This window comes from Rhinoraja longicauda, chromosome 3 (assembly GCF_053455715.1).
Source record: "Rhinoraja longicauda isolate Sanriku21f chromosome 3, sRhiLon1.1, whole genome shotgun sequence".
NCBI lineage: Eukaryota > Metazoa > Chordata > Chondrichthyes > Rajiformes > Arhynchobatidae > Rhinoraja > Rhinoraja longicauda.
In genome coordinates this window covers 74,170,330-74,189,677 of record NC_135955.1, presented here as the reverse complement: position 1 = coordinate 74,189,677, position 19,348 = coordinate 74,170,330, and the positions used below count along the sequence as shown (strand labels likewise).

At 40.0% G+C, this 19,348-nt stretch overlaps 1 protein-coding gene across 1 annotated transcript in view; it reads right to left on the bottom strand.

Annotated features, from left to right (window-relative positions):
- The window catches only part of st8sia4 (ST8 alpha-N-acetyl-neuraminide alpha-2,8-sialyltransferase 4), a 64,000-nt gene that overhangs the window by 35,188 nt on the left and 9,464 nt on the right, over positions 1-19,348 (bottom strand). The window contains exon 3 of the mRNA XM_078396432.1: positions 10,467-10,724. Coding sequence (XP_078252558.1) covers positions 10,467-10,724 — 258 coding nt within the window. The remainder of the gene's footprint in view (positions 1-10,466; positions 10,725-19,348) is intronic.

The window sequence follows — 19,348 nt, the reverse complement described above, 5'->3', positions numbered from 1 at the left end:
CAGCTCCTTATATTTTGAGGGAAGGGGGTGTTTGGTATTATTGTAGGCCCCATAGAAACTAAAGCTGGCAGTGTTGAAAATGAAAAGAAGAAAATAGCACACATGTTGACATTTTACTTTGACTCGCTCATGATTTACAGATTGCCTTGTGAGCAATGAACAGCATCGTTAGTGCTGGCTGCGTACAACAATCTGATAAATAAGCTTTCAGCATGTAGTTCCTTTACCTCCTACACAGTATGAAATGGATTTGGGTTAATGTGCATTGTGAACCTTGCCCCCTTTTAAAGCAGTTTAGATCCCCAAATGTCTAATCGATTTTAAAATATTCTCATTTGTTTTTATCATATCTGCTACGTTTCAGGTCTTTGATTTGAACTTTACATCACCTAAAGTAACCATGCATAGAAGTGATACTGTGAAGATTAAAGAATAGAACAGATTTAAACAGGGCAATCCCTCTTGCTTTTCACATAAGAGAGATGATCAACTGCCCCTTACAAAAAACGCCTGATGTTTCCTCTCCATTACAATCAATTGAACTGAAAATCAGGTTATTTCTTTAATATATGTCTTTATGCATGGGTAACATGTTGCAAATACACTCTGCTGCTTTTATAGTAATAATAATAATAATAATCCATTTATTTTATATAGCGCCTTATCACATGCTCAAAGCGCTTTACAAAAACAATTTACATAGAAACAAACAGACAAACTATCCTGACGGAAAAGCGGCGAATACTCAACGCCAGCGTCCTCTCACGTCACAATATAGTGAGAGAGATATTGGGTCAGAGCGAGCTCCAAAATAAGCTATAAAACCCTTTTTTCATTTGAGTATTATTCCGAGTTTTAAATATCAACATTTACTCGATGTGCTATTCTCAGATCCACCCTCGAAAATAAACCTCACGCTTTCAGCGCTCACATAGTTCTCTTGAAAAACGTAAACACCTGTGGCTGCTCATTCACTCTCAAAATAGCTCAGAGCAGCCATCAGTTTGCTGTATTCAAATCTTTTTTTAATTTATTTTTGGTTTGTTTAACTTCTTCCTCCCAAACAATGTACCAAATACTGTTCACAATGTGCACAAGTTTATTTGCCTCATTTCCCAAACTCTCTCACCTTACACTTGAACAGATCTATGGTGAAACCTCGGAACATAATTTAGTTCACTATCACCAAGTGTAAACTGAGGTAAAGTACTTATTTCGTTTTTTAGTTTTAGTTTTGGGATGCAGCATGGAAACAGGACCTTCGGCCCATCGAGTCCACACCGACCAGCGATCCCCTTACACTAACACTATCCTACACACTAGGGACAATTTACAATTTTTACCGAAGGCAAACCTGTACGTCTTTGGAATGTGGGAGGAAACTGGATCAGCCGGGGAAAACCCACGCAGGTTATGGGGAAAACGTAAGACTCTGCACAGACAGTACCCATAGTTAGAATTGAACCCGGGTCTCTGATGCTGTAAGGCAGCAACTATACCGTGCTGCCCCCTTATTTGTAAATCCAAAAAAAACTGCAGATGCCAGAAATCTGAAATTAAAACAATAAAAAAGCTGTAGATACTCATTAAGTCAGACTTCAGCTGTGGGAAGAGAAACAAGGCTAATGTTTCTTGTTGAAGACCCTTCATCAGGACTGAAAAGGAGACTCCCTGTACCTTAACAAACTTCAGATGAAAAGTCTTCAACCTGAGACATTAGCTCTGTTTTTCTTCCCACAGTTTGCTCTGACCTGCTGAACATTTATGGTGCTTTCGGTTTTTATTTTAAAATACTTATTTCTCACTTTGTGTGTGGCGCTATTAATCCATGTGACTACAATCAAGCTTTAATGGAAAGAAACAATGTTTTTACTTAGCTTTTGCTCAATCTTGACAAATTGAAATTAGGACAGCACTCAGTATGGTCGAATATGATATCAATATGCATTCTTGCATTACCATTTTGTTATTCACATTATCATTTCCAAATTAAATCAACCAGATTTTATCAAGAATTATCGTTTCTTCCAAGAGTGAAATAATTACATGCTAAATTGCAATCACTGCAGCGTTTAACCTATATTACGGCCAGCTTCTCGTCTTTCTTGTAAAGCCCCAAAGTCGTCGTTGACGAAAGATTGGGGAAGGACATCTTCTTGACACAAGTAACCAACAATCAAGAGATCTCCACGACGATTCAGTTGGTTAGTCGTTTATTTGAAGTTGCAATAAAAGATATTGGCATATCTTTTGTCATTAATCTGTTATTGATTAACTTGGGAAAAATCTAATATCCTACCGTATCCTTCGTGTCTTATACATACTACCAGACCTCATATCTAGTAGGCACCTCTTGTATTTTCTTTGGCCACCAAAATCATATATTTTAGTAGGCTCTTATTGTTAAAAATCCACAAAGTTTCTTCTCACCTCAGTTTTAAATGGCCTCCCCATTATTCTTAGACTGTGGCCCCTGGTTCTGGACTCCCCCAACATTGGGAACATTTTTCTGCATCTAGCTTGTCTAGTCCTTTTATAATTTTATATGTCTCTATAATATCCCCTCTCATCCTTCTAAACTCCAGTGAATATAAGCCTAGTCTTTTCCAATCTTTCCTCATATGACAGTCCCTCCATCCCAGGGATTAACCTCGTGAACCTACGCTTCACTGCCTCGATAGTAAGGATGTCCTTCCTCAAATTAGGAGACCAAAACTGCACTCAATACTCCAGACGTGGTTTCACCAGGGCCTTATACAACTGCAGAAGGACTTCTTTGCTCCTGTACTCAAATCCTCTCGTTTTGAAGGCCAACATGCCATTAGCTTTCTTCACTGCCTGCTGTACCTGCACGCTGACTTTCAGTGACTGGTGTACAAGGACACCAAGGTCTCTTTGCACTTCCCCTTTACCTAATCTGACACCGTTGAGATAATAATCTGCCTCCTTGTTTTTGCCGCCAAAGTGGATAATCTCACATTTATCTACATTGTACTGCATCTGCCATGCATCTGCCCACTCACTCAACCTGTCCAAGTCACCCTGCAACCTCCCAACATCCTCTTCGCAGTTCACACTGCCACCCAGCTTTGTGTCATCCGCAAACTTGCTAGTGTTACTTCTAATTCCATCATCCAAATCATTAATATATATTGTAAATAGTTGTGGCCCCAACACCGAGCCTTGCGGCACTCCACTCACCACTGCCTGTCATTCTGAAAAGGACCCGTTTATTCCTATTTTTTGCTTCCTGTCTGCCAACCAATTCTCTATCCATGTCAATACCCTACCCCCAATACCATGTGCTCTAATTTTGCTCACCAATCTCCCGTGTGGGACCTTGTCAAAGGCTTTCTGAAAGCCTAGATACACTACATCCACTGGCTCTCCTTCATCCATTTTACTTGTCACATCCTCAAAAAATTCCAGAAGATTAGTCAAGCAGGATTTCCCTTTCATAAATCCATGCTGACTTGGACCAATCCATTAACCGCTATCCAAATGCGCCGTTATTACCTCTTTAATAATTGACTCCAGAATCTTCCCCACCACCGATGTCAGGCTAACTGGTTTATAATTCCCCGTTTTCTCTCTCACTCCTTTCTTGAAAAGTGGGATAACATTAGCTACCCTCCAATCCACAAGAACTGATCCTGAATCTATTGAACATTGAAAAATGATCACCAATGCGTCCACAATTTCTTGAGCCACCTCCTTGGTGCTAAATATACTAAAATAACTAATAAATCCAAAATAACTCCTTCACACCGGTCCCTAATTATTATGTGTATAGCGCAACAATTACTAATAAACATTAAAAGGAGCTATAAACCATACATAATCAAAAGGGCATGCACTTTATATATTGGCATCTAATCTACTATAGTGATTCTTCAATCTTCAAGACCACCAGTCTTAGCTGTACTCAGTCATCAGCTTCAAGTAGCAGACATATCTTGGTTATCGGTCATTCCAAGATGTTGCTCTTAGTCTGGAGCTGAACTGTTCGCACAAACCCTTGTGCGTATGGTATAGTCTCCAATATTCTGCCCATCGGCCAGGAGCTACGTGGTGCTGTAGAATCGACCACCAGAACAATGTCACCTGTAACAAAGCTTTTTTTCACCTTAGACCACTGCTGTCGTTCCTGGATCAGAGGCAAATATTTGTCTTCCAAGTGATGTTTTGGCCATTCCCTGTCTGATTTACAGAGAAACTCCAGTCCTTTTGTCCCTTTTTCGCAGCTTAAAAAGCGGTCTGCAGTCAGTCCTCTCGATGCTTCATCTGCAGGATTTTTCATTGTGCTAACATATCTCCATTGTGACACGTCAGTAACATCCCTTACAAAGGAGATTCTGTTTGCTACAAACGTCTGAAAGCATTTGGTTTCGTTGTTGATGTACTTAAGCACCGTTATGCTATCGGTCCAGAAGACGGATTTGTCCAGTTGAAGCTGTAGTTCTTTTCGCAGCATTACATCAACTCTGACAGCTAAGACTGCAGCTGTAAGCTCCATCCTGGGAATTGTCATCCGTTTTTAATGGCGCTACCCTGGCCTTTCCCATTATAAAAGCAATATGCACTTCTTTGCTATCGTTTTCCAGTCTTCGGTATGAAACAGTTCCGTAGCCACTTTCGCTGGTGTCTGAGAAGTTGTGTCACTGTGCATATCTGGTTTGACCAAAGTTTGTGGGCTTCATACATCGGTCCCCTTTAAACTCCGCAATCTCGTTGAGATTTGTTAGCCATCCTGTCCATCGCTGAGAAAAAGTTTGGGTTATGTCGTCATCCCAGCCAAGTTTCCCCTTGCAGAGTTCCTGCATAATCAGCTTAGCAGGCAAAGTAAATGGTGCTAGGAATCCTAAAGGATTGTGGATAGAGCCGACGACAGACAAGATGCGATGTCTGTTGCATGGTCGTTCCTGTTCAGCAATTTTGGACTTGAACACATCTGTTTCAATGCACCAGCGCAATCCTGGTGCTCTTTCCATCGACAGATTGTCCTGGTCCAAGTCCAACTCCTTGATCTCTTTATCTCCACTTGCTTGAGGAATGGATGTTAATACAGCACGGCTATTACTGATCCATTTTGATGGCGCAAATCCTCCCATTTGGCAGATGTCAGTCAGGTCTTTTACCATCTGAATTGCTTGCTATTCCGAAGGCATGGATTTTAAACAATTATCCACATAGAAGTTGTCCTTTACTGTGTCTCTGCCGCCTCTTGTGAAAAGTATGCTCCGTTATCTTCAACAATCTTTCTCAATGCAAAGTTTGCAGAACTTGGTGATGACACGACTCCGAAAAGATGTACCTTCATCTGGTATTCCACAAGATCTTGCTGCACATCACCGTCAGGCCATCACAGGAATTGCAAATAGTCAATATGCTTTCCTGATATCTTGGCCTGATGAAACATTGCTTTAATATCCGCCATCAAAGCAACTGGCTCTTGTCTGACTCTAATGAGAACTCCTGTGAGTGAGTGAGTTAGTTAGGCCTGGACCCTGCAGTAGTTGGCAGTTAAGTGATGTGCCCTTAAAGACTGCTGCACAGTCAAAGACCACTCTTATGGTTCCTTTCTTTCATCCCCGTGTTGAGGGATGTACCAGAGTTTTCCATCACTTTGATTCAGCTGGTCCTCTGGTACCCTTTCCACATAACCATTATCAACCATTTCTGTGAGGAAAGATGTATATTCATTACAAAACTTCTCATTCTTACTAAACTTGCGTTTCAAGCTCTGGATACGCTGCTCTGCTATGCAACGGTTGGTTGTTCGGCATGCTGGTATTCTCCTGCTTGAAAGGTAAGTCTGGACAATAATCTCCATCTGTCATCCTTGCCGAACAATTCATAATATCCATGAACTTTACCTCTTCTCTGGACATTTCTTCCTTTTCCTTGCTGGATCCTTCATTCAAGTCATGATTGTAATGTTTGACCAGAAGTTCCTCCAGATTTGCAATGGATATTCGATTGACAGCCGCAGCAGGAGAGCCATTTCCATCCCTGCCGTTGTGGTCATTTCTCAGAGGACCATAAATAACCCATCCCAACAAGGTTTTCATGGCGTACGGTCCATCGCCTTGGCTGTTGATCAGCTCCCAAGGTTCCAATACCTTAGTAGCATTAGTTCCGTTGAGTAGGTCAATGCCAGAGTCTATTTCAGAAATCTTGACATCCTTGAAGTAAGGCCATTGCTTCAGGTCTTCTTGTCTGGGAACGTTTGATTGTGAAACAGGAATGGTCTTATTGGTAAACACAGCGGATAGTTGAACAAAATCATTGTTGTTCAGACTAGATATTTACAAACCTGAAATAATACGACTGGTTACAGACTTCCCTTGATCTATAGTACACAGGAGAATCCTCTTCTTTGGCCCTGAAATCTTCAGCCTTCTTACCATTCTTTCGGTGCAGAAGTAGACAAACTTCCATTATCCAAAAATGCATATGTTTGCAACACTGTACTCCCATTGTGGCTCTTTACTTGCACTGGTGCGATGGAGAAGATGCTGGCTTCTTCACCAGCCCCAATATGTCCACATTTGAGATGGAAGAGCAGCATCGCTCGCGCTTGCCTTTTCCTGTTCCTTCTTCTGTTCTGTATTTGCTGGTTTCCTTTCTTTGTCCTTCTGTTCAATATGAAGTATCTCAGGATGCTCTCCTTTGCATACAATATAAGTCAAACGACTCTTGCAGCTTCTGCTCATGTGACCCATCTTTAAACATCCAAATCAGATTCTCTTATCCTTTAAGAAATCCATCCTTTCTTTATACTCTAAACTTTTGATCTGCCAACACTTCAACTGGTGACCCCTTCTATTGCAGAACAGACAAGGGTCCTGCTGCTTGGCGATAGGTACGTCAGCTTTCTTTCATTTTGTTGTCAGGTTTTCTTGAGCCTGTGCATCGACAGGTTCTGTATTCGTAGCAAAACTAATTCTAGCCGTTTTCAGCCTTTCTCTTGGCTTAGTGAAGGTAGGGCCTTTAACCATTGCTGCTGTTTTAGCCTCCTCAATATTCCCTACAGTGGATTTGATAGTATCTTCACTTGTACCTCTGAAGTTTACCAGGTCGGGAAATCCAGGTGGACGGTTTGTGCTTCCCTGAATCACATATGCCTGATCTCTCCACCTTTCCCTGAGCTTATAAGGCAGTTTTAGAAGGATGGTCTTCATATTAGAGGGGGCATTCATTTCATCCATATAGTTGAGCTGTTCCATTGCATTGTAACAACCTTTAAGGAATAGTGAGAACTCTTGTAATGCTTTCACGTCATCTGGCTTGAAAGCTGGCCAGGCCAATGCCTTGGTAATAAAAGCAGTGGCAATCTTCTGCTCATTGCCAAAATGCTCTTGAAGCAGCTTCCTTGCCTCCTGATAACCCTGGTCTGAAGGTAAATGTTGACAGCTACTGACTAAGTTTCTCACTTGTCCTTTTGTATATTGTTCCAGGAAATGATAATGGTCACTGTCATAATCCGTCTTTCTTCCTACATCTCTTTCAAATGCCTTGACACCATCATACACAGGAATGTCTATTGGTGGTAGAGTGGAAGAAAGATTTTGTTTAGCCAGAAGAAAAGGCGATTTCATTTTGCCTATGCCATATGTCATACACATTACCTCGGCCTCCATCATAATGTCCAGGGGGTTTAATACGAGCACGCCCTTGCTCACCTCTTTGTTCCTGATGCCTTGCTCTGGCCTCTTGAGGAGGGTGTTGAGTTCGATGTGCCGTATCACTAGCTTTAGCATATGGTCTCGAAGTTGTTTGTTTCGGTCTAACATCCTGTTGCCCCCGACCATACCAGCATCTAGCTGCAGATGGTTCCAGTTTAGCTGGCAATTGGCTTTGACCAATTCCCCTGCCCAGATAAGAACTCCCCCTATCAGATACTATCGAGCTGCATCTTGATTTCAGAGCACCAAGTTCACTGAGTTTTTTCTTGGCATTTCAATCTCTAGTCCCAATCATTCTTTCTCTCTTCTCAATTAATCATTCCTCTTCCTCCATTCGCTCTCTATTGCCAATTGTCTTCTCTTCTGTTCTTCTTCCATCTCTTCCAATTGTCTTCTGTTCCTGTCAAGCTCCTCTTCCATCTCTAATTGGCTTCTCTTCTGTTCTTCTTCCATTTCTAATTGCTGTGCCTCAATCTCATGCTTCTGTTCCAAGAACGCAGCTTGTCCTGCAAGAACAGCCCATTTGACCTCAGCCTCCTTACGAGCAGAGCGCGTCGAAGATGCACGAGATTTGATGCTCAATTTATAGTTTGAGATATTTGAAACACTATCTTCAGGTCTGATGGGAGTCTACGTCTACACCACCCTGGCATAAGGCGCTCTCGACATTGGCGCGTGTGGCCCCATGACCAACTTAGTACATCCATGCATTAACTTCCGATCAAATTCATCGAGAGCGTCCCTTACCTGGCGCATCCATTTGTCTTGCCTTTCAAGTTCTCCTGCAGATGGTTGTAATAGTCTCAAAGCTTCATATTCTTTATTGATTTCGTCCTTGAGGTGGTTAAATTGAATCATGTTGAATCGCACCTCATGTACCTTTTCAGCTGATTCCATTAGTTCTTTAGTGCTTTCCATTAACCTGTTAGTTTGTTTCCAGTTACTTTTCTTCTTTTTTTCATGTTTTTCGTAGGCTAAATTCAGACCTTTCGATGTAAGCTTAGTGGTCCTTTTCCCCCACTTTCGGCCTTGTTCCTATGTCACCACGTTGTGACTGGACATCAGATTTAGTTACAGACATGCTGTATTTCTTGAAGACGTGCAGCTGTGTTCTTATCTTCAATGGATTGCCAAACAAGACTCATAACTAGCCACTCTTCAAGGTCGTCTCTTTGTGGTTCACATTCCAAACTTTTCAGTACCAGTTACAGAAAACAGCTTTACAAAGGCTTACTGCAATTAACAGGGTTTCTTATAAACCAATTTAACGCAGATATCGATTTCTTATCTTCAAAGTTTTAGTGACAAACAATCCTCTAGTTTCAATCGCTACACAACTTCAGACTCTTTACGAGCTAATTAACTTTTCAAATCACTCTAGAGACAGATTTATATTTCAGTCACCGAGGATAGCTGGTTCTATTCTTCGGTTCAGAAACTTTAGCAATAAATCCCTCCAGGTCAGTTAAGCTCTCACACTTCGTCGCTAACGAACGCAAGTTCTGGCTGAACGCTTCTGAAGAGTAAATTCAAGCTGATCGCTCCAGCTTAGGTAGATTTTTACGATATTACGGCCAGCTTCTCGTCTTTCTTATCAAGCCCCAAAACTGCCGTTGATGAAACATAGTGGAACGACATCTTTTTGATGCAAATAACCAACAACAAAGAGATCTCCACGACGATTCAGTTAGTTAGTCGTTTATTTGAAGTTGCAATAAAACATATTGGCATATCTCTTGCCATTAACTTAATGATTAACTTGGTAAAATCTAATATCCTACCGTATCTTTCATGTCTTATACAAACTATCATACCTTGTATCCAGTTGGCACTTCTTATATTTTCTTTGGCCACCAAAATGTTATTATTTTAGTAGGCTCTTATAGTTAAAAACCCTTCTTGCCAACCTTATATCGGCAGGCTCTCTGCACGTACTGAAGCATTACGTCGGAGCGGGAAGATCTCTGGCTCATCTGGCTCCGCCCAGTCCATGTACGTAAGCATAGTATTAACCTCAGTGCCCAAAAATAGTACAACAGGATACAAAGTAATATAATAAACTAAAATAATGCAAAATGGCTCCTACAACTTATATATATCATGCCTGCTGCTTTCCCTCCGGTTAGGTGACACCAACTCTGTAGATTTTCTCTACAGTTTCCAAAATCTCCTTCTTAGTCTTTGAGAAGATTTACTTCCCTCGACTACTTTTCGTAATTCAAAATATTAAGACATTGTTTACATTCTGCTGATCTCTTTTCAATCTTTTCCCCTTTAATACTCAACAGTACAAAACTTCACATTAATCATTTTATAAAAAAACATTTTAAAGAAATAAACATGCAAAAAATGTTTGGTATTTCTTTCTAAATTGTATTACTATCAAGATTGTTGTCCATGCCTCAATATTTACAGCCAAATGAATTGAAGCTCCCTCCAAAATGAGAGAGTTAGTGTCAGGGTTTAATATGCAACACAGTCAATGAGACCAGCAGTAGCAAGTCTCATTGATCTGTAATTCATTTAGACCAAAAAGGTAATGCCCTCCCATTTATCAATTAATTTACAAGATTCCTGCTCATAGCTCAGAATTTTACAAAAAAGTACTTTACATTCAGAGAAAATAGAAATTACATAAAGAGATTCTCTTTAACTCACCTCTCTTACACAATTAATTATCTGCAGGCAAAAGTCCAAAGTTCTATGCTTTAAGAAATCAAGAAATTATTGCTAACTGGATAGATATTAATATTAGTATCCATCTTCAGAAGGTCCTACCTTATTACAAATTCATGACTATCAATCTCTTTTCCACATCCACTTCCCAGAAGAATTCCAGAATTCCCTATAACCGCACAAGTATTGAATCGCTTGTTCTTCATCGGTGACACTTCCGGAAGAAGATTGTGCAAATTGTGCGAGATGTTGAGGGTTCGACGCCTGTCCAGCACATAATGAATTATATCCCCTGGCTTCAAACTGCTTTTCACGACAGATATGTCTTTCTCTGCATCTAAAAATCGAAGAATATCCTTCCTGCATTGGAAGAAGTGACGCAGAGTCAAAATTATAAATGAATCAGAAAGTATGCTTTCTACATTTACCAGATTAAGGCAACATGATGAAAATTTGTAAATGCCTCATTTAACAGAATGATGAAATAGCATCACTGGAAATTTATTTACATTATTTTATATCATTATATGCTAAAGAGGCCAAAGCAAAAGTACAATAGTCAGGCCATGTGGGTTCCGAACACCACAACAATAACTATTTTGGATGCAAAAAATGCAGTTACTAGGCCAGTGGTAAGAGATCTGAATAAACAGGAGTGGAGAGAGCAAGCCAACTTTAATGGTTTCAACTGAACCATGGTGGGTGTAGAACTTCATTAGAGGTTTATAAAATTGGATAGAGACAGTTTTGATTTTTTTTAGAACAATTCAAGTCAAAGAAGTGTTATTTTAGAACACATAGAAACATAGAAAATAGGTGCAGGAGGAGGCCATTCGGCCCTTCGAGCCAGCACCACCATTTATTGTGATCATGGCTGATCGTCCACAATCAATAACCCGTGCCTGCCTTCTCCCCATATCCATTGATTCCACTAGCCCCTAGAGCTCTATCTAACTCTCTCTTAAATCCATCCAGTGATTTGGCTTCCATTGCCTTCTGTGGCAGAGAATTCTACAAATACACAAATGGGGAAATAAATGAGATCTATTCCGTCAAAGTATTTTTTTTTAAGTTGATTCTAAATTATAGAGTATTCAAAAAGGGAGTGAATAATGGCCAACAAAAAATTAATTTTAATACAATTTACTTATACAATTTACCTACAATAACAACATTTTATCTATTATATATTATAATTTACCTACTTTAACAATATTTAAAATACTATAACAGCATTTACAAAACATTAGGACAAGTACATGAATAGGAAAGATTTAGATGGATAGGAGCTAAAAGCAGACGTGGGACTAGTGTAGATGGGATATCTTGGTCGGCATGGGCAAGTTGGACCTTAGGGCCTATGTCCATGCCGGATGACTCCATGACCTCTTACAGAAGTTAATTCAGCCCCTGACAGGATCTAAATTAACTTTGAGGAAGGACATTCTTGCTATTGAGGGAGTGCAGCGTAGGTTCACGAGGTTAATTCCCGGGATGGGGGGACTGTCATAGAATGAAAGAATGGAGCGACTGGGCTTGTATTCACCGGAATTTAGAAGGATGAGAGGGATATTATTGAAACATGTAAAATTATTAAGGGATTGGACACACTAGATGCAGGAAACATGTTCCCGATGTTGGGGGAGTCCAGAACCAGGGGCCACAGTTTAAGAATAAGGGGTAGGCCATTTAGAACTGAGATGAGGAAAAACTTATTCATCCAGAGAACTGTGAATTTGTGGAATTCTCTGCCTCAGAAGGCAGTGAAGGCCGATTCACTGTATGCATTCAAAAGATAGAGCTCTTAGGGCTAGCAGAATCAAGAGATATAGGAAGGCAGAAACGGGGTACTGATTGTGGATGATCAGCCATGATCACATTGAATGGCGGTGCTGGCTCGAAGGGCCGAAGGGCCTACATCAGCACCTTTTTTCTGTGTATCTAACTTGGAGCAAAAGGAATAAAAAGTTTGCTTCATTGCAAAAATAGCTCTGCTGTAATGTCGCACAAAAACTATCTTTGTATAACTCAGTGAAAGTAAAACAAGACTGAAAATGTGGTGTGAAAGTGAGCCACCTGACCTTGAAAGATCTAAAAATACAGACGAGAATTGCTCTTCTTTACAATAGTTTGTACATTGTGAAAACACCTCTCAATGAAAAACACATTATCATAATTGATCCATAAAATAAAGCACATTTCTTGGAATGTTAAGGAGTTTATTCCGCGTCGTAGCTTTATGCTCGAATTTGCGCCATTTTGAAGTATTATCGACAATCTGGTAAATTCCTTGGACACCAATTACTTTTTACATTAATAGCATATGCAATGATTCAGTAAATATCATTATTTAACATTTGGTCATTTCTGACATCCTTTTCCAAAAAAAGCAATAATGCTTCAACAGGAATTATAGTGACATTTCAAAACCTGTTTTAAAGAAAATCACATCAAAAATATCTGCTGCATTTCTGTCATCATACTTGCAAAATGTTTTACAAAATTCCACTGTCTGCTTCTTCGGTGTTCCCTTTACTTCCCCTGGGAGATTGTTTCACTTCTCTTTAGAAATTGGTTTAGCTCAATGGAGGAGGAGTGAAATTGCCAAGTGCCAATTACTCAGTGTAAACACTGGGGCATTTTAGCAGAATCAACTGACAGATTTGACTTTCCCACATATATCTGTATCTATGAGCTGATTGTTTGCAAGAATAGATTACTAGCATGGACCATGAAAATAGTTGGTGCATCCAAATGATGACATGGTATAGATAGGCACAATGGAAAGAGCTGAAATCATTCCCAAGTATAAGAAAGACTATTACAGACATATTCAATGGAACTGGCCAAATCATGCTGTCATAAACTATTACCTGCAATCACTGCCAATAGCCACCGTATATCTGTACCTACGTGATCCATATGTATTGTTAGCATGAAATATTCTGGGGACCAGAAAGATGGACAAGTGATGTCAGGGCCTCCAATAACACAATGAAGAAGCGCTGACCCAAAATACCCCTGAGCCTTGCCAGCAACCAGAGTTTCTGCATGGCTGTGAAAGTTTCTGACAACCAGAAACATTTAAAATCTCTTTTCAAAATGATGTCAATATTTTGTTTTATGGAAACCTAAAAGAAAAGCTGAAACGTGTAAAAACACATAAAGAAAAGAGAAAAATTAAAAAGGTAGCTTCCCTACCTTTGACTTCCTGATTAAATTCTAATTAAACCAAAGATGTTACAAATCCTATACCAGGCACCAAGTGCCAATTACTTAGTGTAAACACTAGGGCATTTCAGTAGAATCAACAGACAAGATTTGCCTTTCCCAGCATATCAGTAAATTTGGGACTTTCACATTTGACAATTCATGCATGGAAGGTGCAGAGATACTAATTTTTAAATGAGTAAATACAAATACCACTTGCCATTTCAACCTCTGTGAAATTCAGTGAGAAAATATCACCAATGCGGTTGCATCCATACACATTAAACTGTTGCTAAAATCAGTGCCAATCGCCCAGTCTCATGTGTCCAATCTCAATAATCCCACTAAAGACGTCACCTTGAATTTTGCACATAAAATGAAAGGCAGGATTAAAAAGTGCTCTTCTTTCCTTCAGTATTAGCCATGGGTCACTGCCCCAGGCCACTGAGATGCAGAAGGAGACAGGAAAGTAAATGAAAGAAATAATACCCACAAAAATATGCACCTTAGTTACGTCACGTTCTTAGAATGTTAATGTACATGTTCACAAATCTAAATTAAATAATTTACTGCTAAACTTTGCATTTCAAATGAGCTATCTGGTATTGAATTAATGGAAAATTACTTTAAAAATCTCAGGCAAAAACATTAAGATGTGTCTAATATTAAAATTCTGTGCACTCTTGTTGCTGCACGTGCTTCAACGTCTTCACTTATTTCTTAATTGCCTCAAAGCCCCTTGGCGCCTTTATTTTATTAGTCTTGTTAGCTAATACTGGTTGGAATGAATGGTCATGGCACCACTTCACACAACCTGCTTGTTTTATACTTATTAGCTTCTCTTCATTTTTTTTCAAAAACAGTTTTTGCATCCCACGTTATTGTCATGTAACTCACATCACATCACTGTGTTCAAATCTTTCATAATTAAGTTTTCTCTGAATTTAATATGCCTGCCAGTATCGGAGTACTAATGTGAAGGAATGGAAACCACAGGACTGCTATTACGGTAATCCCATATGTTACTTGATGGGAAGGAACCTGTACTTTTACGGTATATGTTTATTGCTGCTTCCTGAATTTTCTGCTCCCCACTATTTCCTTTAATTATGAAACTTTTCAATGTCTTTAATACTAAAAAGAATAATTCTGATCTGAAGTATAATTCTAAATGATCCTCAAAGTAAATAAAGGCAGAGTCTCAGGTTGAATCAAGGAGTCAAAAGTAATAACATCATAAGAGACCTGTTACAGCAGGAAAACATACTTTATCCGCCGCCTGAGGTGGGTATCACTCAAAAATCATTGTCTTTATAATTGTGTGCCTTCTACCTCTAAATTGCCATTAGCTTGTTTGTGTATCACCTTACATTCAGAATTTAAGCAATTTGAGAAGCTAATTTCCTCCATAAAATAGCCAATTGACAAAATTATAGTATTATCCAATTTTTTTGTCTTTCAACAAGAATAATGATTTTACCAGAATGTTTTTCTTTAAAACAAACAAACGCATATTAGAGACATAAACAGAGACTTTTAAACATGAGATAGCAAGAATTCAAGGCTTAGAAACATAGAAAAATAGGTGCAGGAGTAGGTGATTTGGCCCTTCGAGCCAGCACCGCCATTCAACATGATCATGGTTGATCATCTAAAATCAGTACGCCGTTCCTGCTTTTTCCCCATATCCCTTGATTCCATAAGCCCTAAGAGCTAAATCTAACTCTCTCTTGAAAACATCCAATGAATTGGCCTCCACTGCCTTGTTTGGCAGAGAATTCCACAGATTCACAACTCTGTTGAAGAAGTTTTTCCTCATCTGTCCAAAATGGCCTATCCCTTATTCTTAAACTGTGATCCCTGATTCTGGACTCCAGCAACATCGGGAACATTTTTCCTGCATCTAGCCTGTCCAACCCTTTAAGAATTTTATATGTTTCTTTAAAATCTCCTCCCATCCTTCTAAATTTCAGTGAATACAAGTCCAGTCGACCCATTCTTTCATCATATGTCAGTCCTGCCACCCCGGGAATTAACCTGGTGAACCTATGCTGCACTCCCTCAATAGCAATAATGTCCTTCCTCAAATTAGGAGACCAAAATTGCACACAATACTCTAGCTTGCATGTTCCTGTTACAGTGAGAGGCAAGGCTGGCAGGAGTAGGAAGCCCTGAATGATGAGAGATATTGAGGCTTTCGGCAGATAAAGGAGGTATGGGTCAGGCACAACCATCTGAAATCCCTGGAACAGCATAGGAGATACAGGAATATACTTAAGAAGGAAATCAGTTAGGCAAAAACAGTGCATGAGATAGCTTTGGCAGAGAAGATTAAGGAAAACCTAAGTGATTTTATTTTAGGGGGAAACCAGTAACTCAAGAGAGAACAAGGAACAAGTGGAATTCCTGCCACAGAAGGTAGTTGAGGCCAGTTAATTGGCTATATTTAAGAGGGAGTTAGATGTGGCCCTTTTTGCTAAAGGGATCAGGGGGTATGGAGAGAAGGCAGGTACAGGTTACTGAGCTGGATGATCAGCCATGATCATATTGAATGGCGGTGCAGGCTCGAAGGGCCGAATGGCCTACTCCTGCACCTATTTTCTATGTTTCTATGACTTCAAAGAGCAAAGTGGACATTTATATGTGAAGCCACAAGAGATGGGCGAGGTCCTCAGTAAATATTTCTCCTCTGTTTTTACAGCAGAGAAAGACATGAGGACAAGGGAACCTGATGATTAATGGGGGTGTCTTGGGGATAGTCTTCAGTGAGGTAGAGCAACTGTTGGGTATCTTAAAATGAACAATGATAGATAAATCACTGGGGTATAATCATGTATATTCAAGATCACTATGGAGAGCTGGAGGAGAAATTGTGAGAACCTAGCTGAGATATATTTTATATTTGTTAGCCACGGGTTAAGTCCCATGGTTATGCCAATGTGGTGCCTTATTTTCTGAAAGGCTGCAAAGAAAAAACTAGGAACTACAGACCAGCAAGCCTAACTAACATCTGTGGTAGGTAAATGACTGGAGGGGGTTCTAAGGGATAAATAAGATGCATGTGGAAAGATGCGCTGATTAGGGACCGTCAGCATGGTTTTGTGCATAGATCACATTTCATGAACCTGATTGAGTTTTTTGAAGTAACCAAGATGGTTGACGTGGGCACGTTGGTAGATGTGTCGACATGGACTTCAGCAATAACTTTTTTACAGGGTTCTGCATGGTAGGTAGGTGGTTTGGAAGGTTTGATTGCAAGGCCTCCAGGGAGAACTAGCTGAATAGATACATATTTGGTTTAATGGTAAGTAGAGGGTGATGGTAGAGGGCAGTTTGAATGCCTGTAATTAGTGGTGTACCTCGGGAATTGGTGCTGGGCCCTTTATTATTTGTCATTTATATTAACAATTGGCTGAGAATGTACAAAGCATGGTTAGTAAGTTTCCAGATGACACTAAAATAGGTGGTATCATAGATAGTGAAGAAGGTTATTATGAATTACAGTGGGATCTTGATCAGCTGGGTAAGTGGACTGAGGAATGTCAAACAAAGTTTAATTTAGCGAGGTGCAAGGTGTTGCATTTTGGGAAGTCAAACCCATGTAAGACTTTCACAGAGAATGGTAGAGCTCTATGATGTGCAGTAGAGCAGAATGACCGAGTACATGGTTCCCTGACAGTAGTGTCACATGTAGATAGGGTGATGAAGAGGGCATTTGGCATGCTGGCTTCATCAGCCAAGGCATTGAGTATAGAAGTCGAGACATTATGTTACAGTTGCACAAAGCGTTGGTGAGGCAGCACTTGGAGTATTGTGTTCAGTTTTGGTTATGCTGCTATAGGAAAGGTGCCATTAAGCTGGAAAGAGAGCAGAGAAGATTATGTTTTTTCCAGGATTCAAGGGACTGCGCAATAGGGAGAGGTTGGGCAGGCTACGACTTTATTCTTTGCATCTTAGGAGACTGAGTGTTGATTTACTCGAGGTGTATAAAATCATGAGGGTGATAGGTTGGATGAATACTCAGATTTTTGCATCCCCAAGGTGGATGCTTACGGTGCTCAAGGGCAGAGGCTTAAGGTGAGAGAGGAAAGTTTTAATAGGAAATTGATGGGCAACTTTCTCACACAAGCGCTGGTGGTGTATGGAATAAAATTCTAGAGGAAGTGGTTGAGGTAGGTACATTAACAACATTTAAAATACATTTGGACAGGTACATGAGTAGAAAAGGTTTAGAGGGATATGGATCAAACATGGACTAGCTTAGATGGGCATCTTGGTTGGCATGGACAAGTTGGGGTGAAAGGCCTGTCTTCACGTTGTTTCCTCTATATGAATATATTATGGGGATTGGTGAAATTATGATTTTAATTCCACTTATACACAGTTTACTTTTGTATACATAAGCGATGTGATTAAACTGGAAACATAAGTTCTTTCACTGTACTTCATAGTATGATACATGGATGTACTGTTTCAGTTTTTATCCTATTTTGCTTCTAATTGATCTAATGGATTGTGCTCGTGATCGTGATCCAATGTGATTGTGCCTTTTACTGCTGAACTAAACAAGACAGAGTTAAAGAAATCACCCTGGATTTCCAACTGTTTGAAATCCAGTGACATGTACTGGAAATAAATCTTGTATAAATTCTTTCTGAGAATGGGATCAGGCTCGGTTACAAAATGGCCAATACACAAATAGAAACATAGAAAATAGGTGCAGGAGGAGGACATTTGGCCCTTTGAGCCAGCACCGCCATTCATTGTGATCATCTACAATCAGTAACCTGTGCCTGCCTTCTTCCCGTATCCCTTGATTCCGCTAGCCCCTAGAGAGCTCTATCTAACTCTCTTTTAAATTCATCCAGTGAATTGGCTTCCACTGCCTTATGTGGCAGAGAATTCCACAAATTCACAACTCTCTGGGTGAAAAAGTTTCTTCCCACCTCAGTTTTAAATGGACTCCCCTTTATTTTTAGACTGTGTCCCCTGGTTCTGGACTCCAACATTGGGAACATTTTTCCTGCATCTAGCTTGTCTAGTCCTTTTATAATTTTATACGTTTCTATAAGATCCCCTCTCATCCTTCTAAACTCCAGTGAATACAAGCCTAGTCTTTCCAATCTTTCCTCATATGACAGTCCCTCCATCCCAGGGATTAGTGAAGACAGATCCGAAGTACCTGTTCAACTCTTCCGTCATTTCCTTGTTACCCATGATAATTTCACCCATTTCTGCCTTCAAGGGACCCACATTTGTCTTTACTAATTTTTTTCTCTTAATATACCTAAAGAAGCTTTTACTGTCCTTCTTTATATTCTTGACCAGCTTCGCTTCGTACCTCATCTTTTCAGCCCGTATTGCCCTTTTTGCTATCTTCTGTTGTCCTTTGAAAATTGCACAATCCTCTGGCTTCCCGCTACTCTTTGCTATGTTATACATCTTTTCTTTTAGTTTTCTTCCATCTCTAACTTCCCTTGTCAGCCACGGTTGCCTCTTACTCCCCTTAGAATCCTTCTTATAGGAACCCACAGCTGTCACATGTCCATTTGTGCACGATAATGGAGTCAATTATAAAATTGTGGAACATTTGGATAGCAGTAACAGGATCGTTCCGAGTCAGCATGGATTTACGAAGGGGAAATCATGCTTGACTAATCTTCTGGAATTTTTTGAGGATGTAACTAGGAAAATTACAGGGGAAAGCCGGTGGATGTGGTGTACCTCGACTTTCAGAAAGCCTTCGACAAGGTCCCACATAGGAGATTGGTGGG